The 12,851-nt window shown below is 40.7% G+C and overlaps 1 protein-coding gene across 3 annotated transcripts in view; it reads right to left on the bottom strand.

Annotated features, from left to right (window-relative positions):
- Positions 1-12,851, bottom strand: part of METTL9 (methyltransferase 9, His-X-His N1(pi)-histidine) — a 219,639-nt gene that overhangs the window by 146,191 nt on the left and 60,597 nt on the right. For all 3 annotated transcript variants that reach the window (XM_078665133.1, XM_078665131.1, XM_078665132.1), the window contains exon 2: positions 1,243-1,433. In XM_078665133.1, coding sequence (XP_078521259.1) covers positions 1,243-1,433 — 191 coding nt within the window. The remainder of the gene's footprint in view (positions 1-1,242; positions 1,434-12,851) is intronic.

Below are 12,851 nucleotides of genomic sequence, written 5' to 3'. Positions count from 1 at the left end.
TAGGCCTGAAGATATGTTTGCTTTGTCACACTAGTGGATGGCACAATGAGAGGTACAGTCTATGGGTGACATTTAACTTCAGGGCCCTGGATATACTTTGTATTCCATTTACTAGAGAGTTATAGGCAAATTAAATATACCCATTAGGAATAGGTAAATTCAAAATTGTTTAAAGGGAGACACTTTAATACTGGTTAGCAAAGCTAAAGTGAACAGAATTCTGAAGCCAGCAAACAAAGACCAGTAAAGGCAAAACATCTGGAGGGACCACACGGAAAAGGTGAATTTTCTACACTCATGGAGCATGTTTAAGGAAGCCAGAGGTAAAACACCTCACAAACTAAATTGCTCAAGATTCTGTATAGTCGTAAACTAAACAAACAGAATTAGGGTTGTAACAATGGAAAGACTGGGTTCAAAAGGAAACAACCAAGAGTTTGCAAGTCCCTTGAGCATTTCACTACTCTGCTACCAGTCCTACATTGGTCCTTTAATCCACTAAGCTGTTTAAACAGAACACCAAAACTAGAGCTTCCCGCATCTCCTCATGTAAACATTCCTCAATATTAGTTACATCAATATAGGTCATATGCATTTTTTGTGAGTTGGCTCCCCAATTTGACACGATGAAGAATGTATTGTTCCTCACTGATGGAATATATATATGGTTTATTCACGTACTGTACGCTGAGGCAGAAGTTTTACTTTAAAGACAAGTTTTTTTCAGTTTTTAAATCACACAGCACCACAGATCATTTACCGAATGTATGCTCCTCCACACGGGATTTTGCATTGCCCTGAACTAACTAACCAAATCTTTTCTTTCTAACCTGCCAATAACTGCATCTAATTTTGATTTATGTTGTCCCAGTCTTAGATCTACTTTCTGAATTTTGCTGATATTTTTTCTTAATTAAAAGTGCCCTATAGTCTTTTGTGAGCAAAGGCCAGCAGGCAACTGCACAGCAAAAAAAACGGATATGAAATATTAGGTATTCAAGCTATACATATTTAGTTCAAAATACAAATGAATACTTTTGAAAAGGGTTTCCAAAAACTTTACAGTGCTAATACAAATAAATGTATTGTTTAAAACTATATTTATTAGTGGCTCTGTGTTTAAAAAAACCAGTTTATTCACAATTATAGTAGTCCAATATGTACAAAATAACCATTTGCAATCGTAGAATTACAGTGCAAAGAAATACAAGCGAAAGGTAAAGATGGGGCAGCGCTGCTTACCCATTGATTGAAGTCCTAGAAAGAAACATGCTAAAAACAGATGACATGAAAGAGTGATATAGTTGTATGGACAGCCAGCGGGATTTTTCGATGCTTCTGTTTAGAAAGATCTGTGTTCCGTGATCGAGGAAACTCTGGACAAAGACTGGTCGTAGAGATTCACATAATTTTCCTGTATCACAAACATACCACTAGGGAAAAAGGACAAATAAAAGATCATTTCAAATCTTCTGAATGAAGGAGAAAAAGATGACATTAAATGATTCTAAAAATATTTTTTGATTTAATGTGGTGTACTTACGGAGTTGTTTTTAAATCCTCTTTAATATTCGAAATTAATATTTCTAAACACATATTAAATTAACATTCTTAATATGGGCAAATGAACAGATATTGTACTTGACAAGTTTATTATTTACCTAATTAATTGCTTACTGCTCTATGTAGCACTGAAATTAGACATTAGGCGACAATATTGTACACCTCAAGATTACGGACCTGCCCTTCAGAATGGCTGAAGAATTATTTTTGTTGCACTGAGAGCCGCAGAGTTTAGGCTCTTGTATCGATTCACCCAACAAATAGACATTTGATTAAAAAAATGAATTGTGTAATGAAAAAGATAATTATTTCCTAAATTTGCCCATATATGACATCCCTACACACGGATTATGAAAGCTGGAGTCAAGAACTGTGATTTCAATACAAGCATGGACGTTCATTTGATACCAGCATTGAGAGTTTAAGCATGCAATGACAGAGTGGAGTAACAGACTACACTGTAGCGACTTCTTATTTTTGTTTTCTTTTACAGAATGAAATTTAATTTGAGCTACAAAATCAGTCATAGGTTTGATTACAAAATTAACTATTAGTGTTTCCACCGATTTCCTGAGCAGTTAATCATTCAGCAAATGGCTATCAAGATGTTAAGTATCATTGCATCATACACACGTTTTGGGGGGAACTCAGTTTTTTCCATTTTTAAAGACCAATTGATAGGAATCCCATTTGGATTCCATTTTGCTTTTAAAAGGGGGATGCACACGAATAAGTCTGATTTATGCAAGCTTAAATCAGACTTATTAATGGAGAAAACCATAACAGATGCCTGGTTCAACCAATCAATTCAATACTTTATATTATGTTTGCTCTTTTATGATTATAATCAAATACAGATGGAATTTATTGATTGATGCCTGGTTAAATTATGTGTGTTTCATCTAACAGAACTCGGTTGTAATCTCCTTTTCTGGGTTTTGGATTTCATCCACATTGTCGCTTTAACTTGAGTTTTTTTCAGATAATTTTGTTATGTCAGTATACAACCATAATTTGTCTTTTACAGCGAGTTCCTTTAATTGGAACATTTTGTTCCCTGCCCGCAATATCTGTTTGGCACGGCTGTCATGGCTGGCGCTATATCCATGTTCATAGTATTTGCTGGGTACAGAGCAGGTCTGCTTTCAGGCAAGCGCACTTTATTTATTTTATTTTAAAGGTTTGATATAACGCTGGCTAGACCCAGAGGTATCAGAGCACTTTACAGGAGTGCAAGGAGGTACAGTAAGTGATACATTTGGTCAATAACATCGCCATACAAACCAATAGAACAGGAAAAGCAGATAAATACAAGTGCTATTTACAAGAGTACAATGATATGCTCATGTGGGTGGAGTGTGATTAGATTAGGGTGGGTGTGAGGGAGTGAAAAAGAGAGGAAAAGGAGGGAGATACGGAGACTGGGAGATTAGAGAAATAGGGTTGTGGGAGATCAGAGGGACGCCTTGCTAGAGTCTAGATGTCATACTTGAAGGAAGGGGCAGGGAGGGTGGTATGGGGAGGGGAAGTGGTAGCGTGAGGGAGGGGAGAAAAAGATGGAAAGTGGAGTTGAGAGAGTTGGAGGGCAAAAGAGGAAAGCCTGATGAGGTGAGGAGCGGGAGACGGTGTCTGAGGTAGGTATTATTGACCCCAATATTTGTTGAGGAGGTACAATTTGAGGTCTCTTTTGAAGTTGATGTAGGAAGGATTATAGCGTGGGTCTTTAGGCAGGGAGTTCCAGATGGAAGGAGCGTTTCCAGAGAAGGATCGAGCCTGTGTGCTTTTATTTTTTAGCAGAGGGGGGAAAAGTATGAGGGCGTTGGTGCTCCTTGTCGGTCGGGTGCAGCCTGCTTTGTGTAGTTTGTCTGAGAGGTAACGTGGAGATTTTTGGTGAACTGCTTTATGCGTGATACATGCAATCTTGTAGGTGGATCGGTCTTCGATGGGAAGCCATTTGAGTGTTTTAAGCGCGGGGAAGATGTGGTTGAACCGTTTGTAGTCAAAGATAAGTCTCGCAGCTAGGTTGAGCACAGATTTGAGAGGTACAAGATGGACTTTAGGTGTTCCAGCGAGAATAGCGTTACCATAGTCTATTCTAGACAGGACTAGCGATTGGACAACAGTTTTAAAGTCATCGGCCAGGATGAAGGGTTTAATTTGCTTGAGATGGCGGAGAGTGAAGAGCGCTCCTTTGGCTGTGGATTTTATGTGAGAGGAAAGAGTAAGGTTATAATCAATGGTAATACCTAGGGACTTAACTGAGTTGGTAGTGGTGAGAGAGCAGTTGAGGGCATTAAGGTCGGATATCCAGTTTCGTATGGGGAGAGGGTTGTTTTTAGGGGCAAAGAGAATGATTTCGTTTTTTTAGGGTTGAGTTTAAGATGATTGTGGTGGAACTATGATTGGATCTTGGACAGGGTGTCATTGAGGTGTAGGACATCAGAGTGGGATTTAATCTTATAGTAAAGTTGAGTGTCATCAGCATAGAGGTGGTAATTGATTCCTGCTCGTTTGAGAATGAGGGTGAGTGGTTCCATGAAGAAGTTGAAGAGCGCGGGAGAGAGAATGGATCCCTGGGGTACACCGAGGGCGATTGGAGTAGGGTTAGAGAGACAGTTCTCGATTTTGATTTGTTCGGTTCTGTGTTGGAGAAAGGAGGTGAACCATTTGAGGACATGGCCATTAAGGCCAAAGCGGATTTTGAGAGTGTTAAGTAAGGCAGAATAGTTCACAGTATCGAAAGCCGCGGAGAGGTCGAGGAGAATGTGTAGGGAAGACTCACCATTGTCAAGTGAGTGACGAATGTCATCCACTATATTAAGCATGGCAGATTCTGTGCTGCATTCTTTTCTGAAGCCGGATTGCAGTGAGTCAAAGGCGCCTGGCACAGCTTTTTCAAATGGCACAGCTTTTTCAAATAGCACTAAGAGGCAGAACACAAAACATCAAGCCATGCCCCATGAAGAGTTCCTGTCCATGCACTACGCAACAACAACCCTTCATGTCAGAAGGTCTCTGCCAAAACCAGTAACACTCAGTTGCAAATAGCTGAAATTAGTTCAGACCAGTAAAAAAATCAGATTGAACTAGTAAGAACTATTTACAACCAGTAGCAACCATTTGAAGCAACACTGCTCCACTACTCTAATGAATCAAATGGAACGGGGACCTTTGGCCAATGACCTGCTGAGTAGCAATTCCGGCGTGACAGCTGGACAAGGGTGGTGGCATTCTGGCATGCTCTGTGCAATTTACCCATGCCTTCCTTGCCAGATAGGCACAGCCTAGAATCACACTCTGTGGGAACTCTGCACAGGATGTGCCTGAATACTAACCCCACCCAAATAGCAAGCTGTGCAAAAGCCAGGACTATGACTAGCTTCTATTGGTCAGAGTACATGGCCCAGATCTCTATCCTCACTACCAGCTACACAAAAAGTGTGGCTCTCGATCACCATCCTGATCTCTGCCCTTAGTGCCTGCTGGAGAAACACCATGCCCACTTTAAGCAGACAATGGGCACAAGATGTAGCCTTTGATTATTAGCAATACTTAAGGTCATGCCTGCAGAATTCAATGAGCTCACCCTGCTTCCATGACCAGTGGGCACTGTGCACCGGTAGCGGTAGCGCCCTTCAAACAAATACTCCGAGGGCTCACTCACTTCCATTGCCGACTGTCTGGGGTCATGCTCAACGTCAATGGGCACAGATTCAGGCATGACCTATGTTACACTCACACTGGATGTGGCCTTTAGTAACATCTCCAGGCCATCACTAAACAGGACATGGCAACCCAATTACCTGGCAATATTAAGCTCAGGGCATGGTCTTGAGGCAGTGTTTCTGTTTTTTCGCTTTCCGAGAATTTACTATGGAAACTTTAATGGGAAATGGGACTTTTAAGAAAGGCTTGATAGATTTACACCAAAAAAAAAGCAAAACAAAGGCAGCGACAATCTTCATGCCAAGTTTGGTATTGACCTGCCCAGTAGTCTTTCTGCAATCATTTGGAAAAAATATTCTATGGGAATTTGAATCACAAGCTGTTTGGTTCCTTCTATAATTTGCCTCCAATTGACCAAGATGCAAAAAAGGAACCAGCCTCGACCCTACATACATATATATTTCTTTTACAAATGGTCGGCAGCATTGTCAAAGTGGCTCAAATAATTTGGCAATCAAAATGCACTTTTCAGTGACTGTTGCAGCTTTACCCATACCGGTCAACTCACCCGCATTTAACAGGTGTCCCTCTCTTTTTACTTCTATTCACCCGCCTGACAAACACGTCACTATAGACTTTAAAGGGGTCACCGCTTTTTAAAACCGACATCACCCTCCAAACAAGCATTGGCAATGCAATAGGTCTTGCAGTTACACGAGTTTAAGCTATTGGCATTGTATATAACAATGCCTTTTATTTATGTTTAAAAAAAAAAAAAAGCATTGTTATTTGCAATGTCAATAGCTCAAACTCGCATCAATGCAAGACCTATTGCATTGCATTGCAAATGCTTGTTTTCTGTAGCTGTGAAGATAGGCCCTGAAGTATTCAAGTACTGCAGCTGACATCTCGGGCAGGCCACTGGTGGACAGAGAGGAGATCGGCCCATATTATGTGGTCACTTAACAGGAGCTTCACTAGAGGGCAGTCACAGGAGTCAGATGGACCGCAGAACAATGCAGTGTCTAAGTGAGAGGGCCCTGGAGAACCCAAGATCTGATTGATCTCATGACCGCACGCCAGCCGAAAAAGTAAATTTTGAGTATAGCAAGTCAGTGCAACTAGGAGATGATTACTGTCAGTTCAGGCACTTACTTTTGCAAGGCAAGCTGCACCACGTTTACAGGAGGGCCCCGTGGTGGCTGGCCCGCTAGAACTGGAGGAGACTACCGCGGCAACCAACACAGCATGATTCTGGCACACAAACTGCCTCACAGGACTCTGATGACAATACTCTACTGCTGAACCTCTCGGACGGCCCGGGCTGGTGTGGTTCACATTCAGCAGCCTGGCCGCTGGCGCCAATGGGGCCGGGTCTACGACATCAATACCGCCGTGGTGGTGGTGCGAGCAACTTGCTCAGCCATTGTGCCCACAAGGGGTCCAGAAGGCACACAGCTGTGCAGCACTGCGTACAGTTTCCACACAGTGCCCGATCATCATGCAGCGCCTCCGATCATGCCGCCACCGCGCGACCATGATGCTGCCTCTGTCGCCATTACGCCAACGAAAGCTGCTTGTTTATATTTCGATCGGGCTTTCACTTTTAGTGAAAGCGCAATCCAAATATAAACGCACGTGTCTGGAAGAGACGCCGTGCGTAAGCAAAAGAGACGCCGTGCAAGAGCTGAATCCCAGTCAGGGTAGGCCGGCCTAAGGGAGACAGGGTGGACACAAACCCCACTTCCAAAGAAGTCAGACACAAAACCAACGACAATAGATCTCGCCAAGACGAGCAATGCATGCGCTGCAAAGCAGGCGAGACCTAAAAAGTGTTCATTCATGATTGACCTTAATCAGCACACCGACTTAAACGGCTGACAGCACCTGCATTGATTGACAGGCATGTTTATCACAACTACAGTATCACTAGTTGCATTTTTGTAAATGTATCATAGTCGGTTTTGTTTCTGCTTCAATGGGCGGGGGCTCACAGTCCATAGGCAACAACAGTGTGAAGTGGTAACAGGAAGGAGAGCTCAGTTACAATAAAAGGTAAGGGAGACAGACCACAGAAAGAAGGGACAACAAAAGGGGAGACAAGGGAACACACTGTAAAAGAGAAGGAGGAGAAAAGCAGCCAAACTTGGGGAAGAGAAAAAAAGGGAAGCAAACAGGGAGGTACCCTCTATGTCACACATCAAAGAAAACAAGTAATAACAAAACCAAATGGTCTACTCATGGCAAGCTGGTGTAACGGTCAATTATTAACTTTTTATTTCAAGTGTATTTCACAAAATGAAAAAGAAGAAAATTAAAGAAAACCTTCTCTCTTAAACATGGTGGTAATATGTGATGTATACGCATGTGTCTCCCAGCGTGCTTGGCTTTGACTCCTCGTAAAGGGACTGCCTACCATTTAAGGAGACATTCCTATCTTATCTTTTGTGCAGCATGGCTACACATTACAATAGACATACATACCTACATATAACTTATGTGCATAAACACATGAAAGTTGATTTAATCATATTAATGGTCCCCTAAACATACACATACTAAACAAGTTAATAAAAGAGAGCATAGAACATCTTAGTATATTGTGATTTTAGAAATCGAAAATGGATCTGCACTAAAATGCTACAGTAAACTACTGATTATTGGGAAATTGTATCCAAACTTGGAAAGATCTTTTTAACAATATGTAATATTAAATAAGAATATCAACAATTCAATGCAAACAACAAATATCATGTCTCCCAAATGAATCACGTCGTCAATAAAGATGCTGGAAAAAAATGTTCTCCTTTTATTCTTTCCTTTAGAACCAGACATCGGAGTCGTCACTGGTGGATACATATCCGGATCACGGTTTAAAACATTCCCTCGCTACAACAAGCTTGATATTAAGTACCTGTGTGCCTTATCTGAAACATACCAAGGTGCTTCATTCAAAATTTTAAAAAATTACCACTGTAAGCCTGACATGAAGTGTAAATGTGCCACATTTCAAACTCTTTAAAGCCTTGAAGAAGTCTTGTGTGGGACGAAATGTGTCGCATCAGCTATCAATTCTGTGATGTGTTTTTTATGGAAGAATACTTGAATAAAAGAATAAAGAATAAAAGGAGAACACTTTTTCCAGTATCTTGATTGACAACGTGATTATTTGGGAGAAATTATATTTATGTTATTTGCTTTGAATTGTTGATATTCTTATTCATTGTTACGTATTGTTAGAAAGATATTTTGGGGCTTCCAACTTTGGATACAATTTCCCAATAATCAGTAGTTTACTGTAGCATTTGAGTGCAGAGCCATTTTCGATTTTTATGTTTGTTTGTTTTTTCTTCCTTATTAGGGACACAGGAGGGTCACTTACCTGGCTCATTGCACCATGCCTTAAATCTAACTGCCATTACACTAGACTGACTGGTACAGGCTGACCTTTCATTGTGATTTTAGTCTTTAATCATTTGACTGTGTGAAATTTGGGAAAAATTGATTTTGTTATTCATATTGCTCATACCAAAGAAGAAAATGTGTGTCGGATGCCCAGAGTGGATGTTTTTAATGCTCAACAAAACAGGGACTGCGGTTGGTCAAAACTGGCGAATGTCTGAAGACATCTCTAAAGGTGAAGTAGACTCTGGTTTATGGAAACAGATTATTTTTTTGGGGGGTTTTGTAGAGTGCGCCATCTGCCCGTGGGCGTCTTGGCGCTGCCCTCTGCTTGAAGGTAAGAGAGCTGCGTAAAGTTTGCCTAAAGTCTGACATACAAAGGAAGAGTAATCAGCCACGTTTTAAGAGTTCTCTAAAAATAAGGAAGCTGGGCTGATTTTTCTGATGCCATTGCATTTGATTCCAGAGACAGGAAATAGCATGGGAGAAACGTCTGCCACCCCAAGAGGCTTTGTGACTTAACAGAACGGACACTTTCCTAGCTGTGGATGATCATAGCGATTTATATGGGGTGTATCAGAAGATTTTGTTCTTTTTTTTTTTTTTTTAATCCTCATATTGCGATTTTTATGTTTTTTTTTGGGAATACCAGGGTTCAGCCTCTCAATGTATGTACCAGCACTGCCCCAAAGTACATGTATGCATGGGGAGCTTCCCTTCCGATCGATATTGCAGAGGAATCCCCCTTGGAACCAACACATAAATAACTTTTCTGTTTTTTCGTTAATCGGGGAGAGCTAGCCACCATTGACTACTCGATGAGTATTATACCCATCAACAGATGTTACCATCGCTTAATCATTGGATCATCGTTCCGTCTCGACCACTAGTTAGGGTTAAAATGATTTTCCCATATTCCCCAGAAGTTATTTCTTTTGGTATGCTTTCCCCTTCTATCTAATTTGTTTGTTTTTAAGACTGAATTCATCCATTCCCCGACCGTTGGAGATACTGAGCCAACCCATTTAATACATATCTCCCTTCTTGCGAGGAGGATCAGGACAAAAATCAAGTTTTCTTGTTCTTTTGTTAGCTTACCCGTTCCTATGTTACTGTCAATCCCAAAAAGTACAAGAGTGGTACTTACAGTTAGTTGCTGTTGGAGGATTGAGGTTAAGATCTTACCCACTTCCGACCAGAACTCTTCAAGGGATGGGCACTCTTTAAAGATGTGAATGTCATCTGCCTTCTCCTCCCCACATTTCGGGCATTTCCTGATTTGAGCGCCCTTGAATTTGGACAGTTTTTTAGGGGTCCAGTAGGCTCTATGAGTCGTGAAGATGTGATTTCTTTTTAGAGCTGCTGATTTTAGTGTAGTCCAACATTTCTCGATTGATTTAAGCCAAACCCCTTCGAGATCTGGGACATGCAAGTTCTTCCCCCAAATTAGTTCTGCGATCTGGGCATCTTCCTCTTCTGATGTTATTAGGGTCCAATACCACCTGGCTATCTCTTTCTTTATAAGTAGAACTTTCTGCATTTCTTTCTCCAGCTCTTCAGTATCCTTTTCCTGATGTATGAGAGTCTTTGCCCAACTAGAAAGCTGATAGTACTTAAATTTGGAGATGGCAAAGTTAGTATTGGTTTGAAGATCCTCCCACGAGATCAGTGATGATCCATTTAGTAGCTGACCCCAATACTCGATGTTGGATATTTTTAACGGGATTGCCAAACTGTCTTTCAAACAGTCTGGGGTGCCTGGGGAATCCCATATAGGAGCCAGGGAACTATAGTATGAGATGTTTAAGGTCCCTCTGACCTGGGCCCATATTCTGACCGCGTCCTTCAGGACCTTCAATTTGATTTTTTTGAAGAATTTTGGGTGGCCAAATTTATATAAGAAGTGGTCGGTTTTCATAGTCATTGCCTGAAGATATTCCGGGTAATATTGATGAGCTCAACATTGGTCTCATGTTTTTGAATGAGAAGGCTCTATATTATTCCCATAAATCGGGACTGGCTATCCCTCCTTGTTCTTTTTTTCTTCTGATTTTTTTCCACGATATTCTGGTTCCCTTAGATGCCCAAATAAAGCTTGCAATTTCTCCTTGTAGTTTTTTCAGTGTGTTCTTTTTAAATTCTAAGGGAATTGTGTTGAAGAGGTAGGTATATTTGGGTAAAATAGACATTTTTATAATGTTTGATCTACCTATGAAGCTTAACGGGAGGCTGGCCCAGGTCTTTAACTGTTTTCTTGTTTCATCTGCCACTCTTTTTAGATTTATTTGCGGTATTTTTTCCAGATCGTGAACTATTGTGATTCCTAAGTATTTGATTTCCTTCTTAATACCTGGACTAGTAAAATTGGAGTTCCATGTCATGATTTCAGTTTTGGAGTGGTTAACCTGGTAACCTGAAACTTTCCCAAAGTTCTCCAGAGTGATTTTAATTTCGGGTATGGAGGACTGATAGTCATTGGTAAAGATCATTAAATCGTCGGCATACAGGGCCACTTTTTTAGACCATTCCTGATGTTTAAATGGAAGTATTTTTTCGTTTCCCCATAGCAGATTTGCCAGAGGCTCAATGTACAAATTAAAAAGTAGGGGCGAGAGTGGGCAACCTTGCCTAGTACCTCTTTCAATTCGTATGTTATTTGTTAAACACCCATTCACCAGAATTCTTGATCTCGGGCTTCTATAGATCTCTTTTACAATATGCAAAAAGGAGCCTCCCAAATTATTTCTTCTCATTACCTCGTTCAGAAAAGACCAGTTCACCCGGTCAAATGCCTTTGCGGCATCGAAAGTGAGTATTTTAAGAGGGGGTTTTTCGGAGGTAGCGACATCTATTGCCCCAAATAACTCATGAGTCAAGTCTTGCAGTAGTCTTCCTCTAATAAAACCATTCTGGTCAATATGAATCAACTGGGTCATCATTTTCCCTAGCCTTTTTGCTATAATTTTTGTGCAGATCTTATAATCACAATTAAGCAATGATATTGGCCGGTATGATTCACATAGTGTTGGTTTTTTTCCAGGTTTTCGGATTATAGTAATGATGGCATCGTTCCAAGAATCTGGGATCTTTTCGTGATGTTTATACACCAGATTGAGTAGGTCTGTGATTTGGGGCGACAGCGTTTCTTTAAGCGCCATATATAGTTCGTTTGGGAGGGCATCTGGTCCCGCAGCCTTTCCTTTTTTCAAATCCTTTATTGCTTCTTCTATTTCCTCCTTAGAGAATTCTTCATTTAGGGTACTTTTCTCCTCCATTGTTAAGGCAAGGGTAGGTAGAGTATTCTCCTCCATTGTTAAGGCAAGGGTAGGTAGAGTATTCAAGTAGCGTTCTATTTGTTCTTCCGATGGATTTACATCTTCCGAGTATAACTTGGCAAAGAAATTTGTGAATTCCTTTCTAATTACCGTGTCTTCGTATGACGGGGATGACTGGCTGTCCTGTTGTATACTTACTACCTTGTTCCTGGTTAGATCTGACTTTAATTTCCAGGCTAGAAGTTTTCCGCAACCTTCCCCGTACTCGTGGTTTGCTAGTTTGCTCGCTTCCCACTTTGTTCTTATTCTATTTTCTAAGATGTCAACAAGGCATTCTTTTTGTCTTTGTCTTTCCTTTTCCAACTCCCCTTTTATGTCTGTTCTATGTTCGACCAGTATTTGTGCATCCAGCAGCTTTATGGAATTTTCCAGACCCCTTATCTTATGATTTGTTGTTTTTGATCTAAATGCACCTTGACTTAATAATTTCCCTCTTATAACTGCCTTGTAAGTGTCCCATGTTGTTTGTTTTGATGTGCCTACTTTATTATTTTCAAAGAAAAGTTCTGTTTCCACCCTAAGCTCTTCTATACATGGTTCGTCGAGCAATATAGCTCGTTCAATTGTCGTTCTGTTTTGTGTTTTAACTTCCGTTCTTTGGACCACAAGCTGGACTGCAGAATGATCTGATAGGTGGGCAAGAAGGTGCTCTAGTTTTATTACATCTTCTGTCAGGCTTCTATCTGTTAAGAAATAATCTATTCTCGATCTATGTCCGAGTTTCTTATTGTATAGGGTAAAAGGTTGTCTTTTATCCCCTTTTATTTTCCATATATCCAATAAGTTTAAGTCTCTCTTGTAGATTCCTAGCCACTCTCTCATATTTGGGAGGTTTTTCTGCCTTCCCGGGGGTGATCTGTTTACTTTAGGATCCATAATTATATT

The sequence above is a fragment of the Lissotriton helveticus genome, chromosome 10, assembly GCF_964261635.1.
Source record: "Lissotriton helveticus chromosome 10, aLisHel1.1, whole genome shotgun sequence".
In the NCBI taxonomy this organism is placed as follows: domain Eukaryota; kingdom Metazoa; phylum Chordata; class Amphibia; order Caudata; family Salamandridae; genus Lissotriton; species Lissotriton helveticus.
Note: the sequence above shows the minus strand (reverse complement) of the source record. Positions and strands in the feature narration are given on the sequence as shown.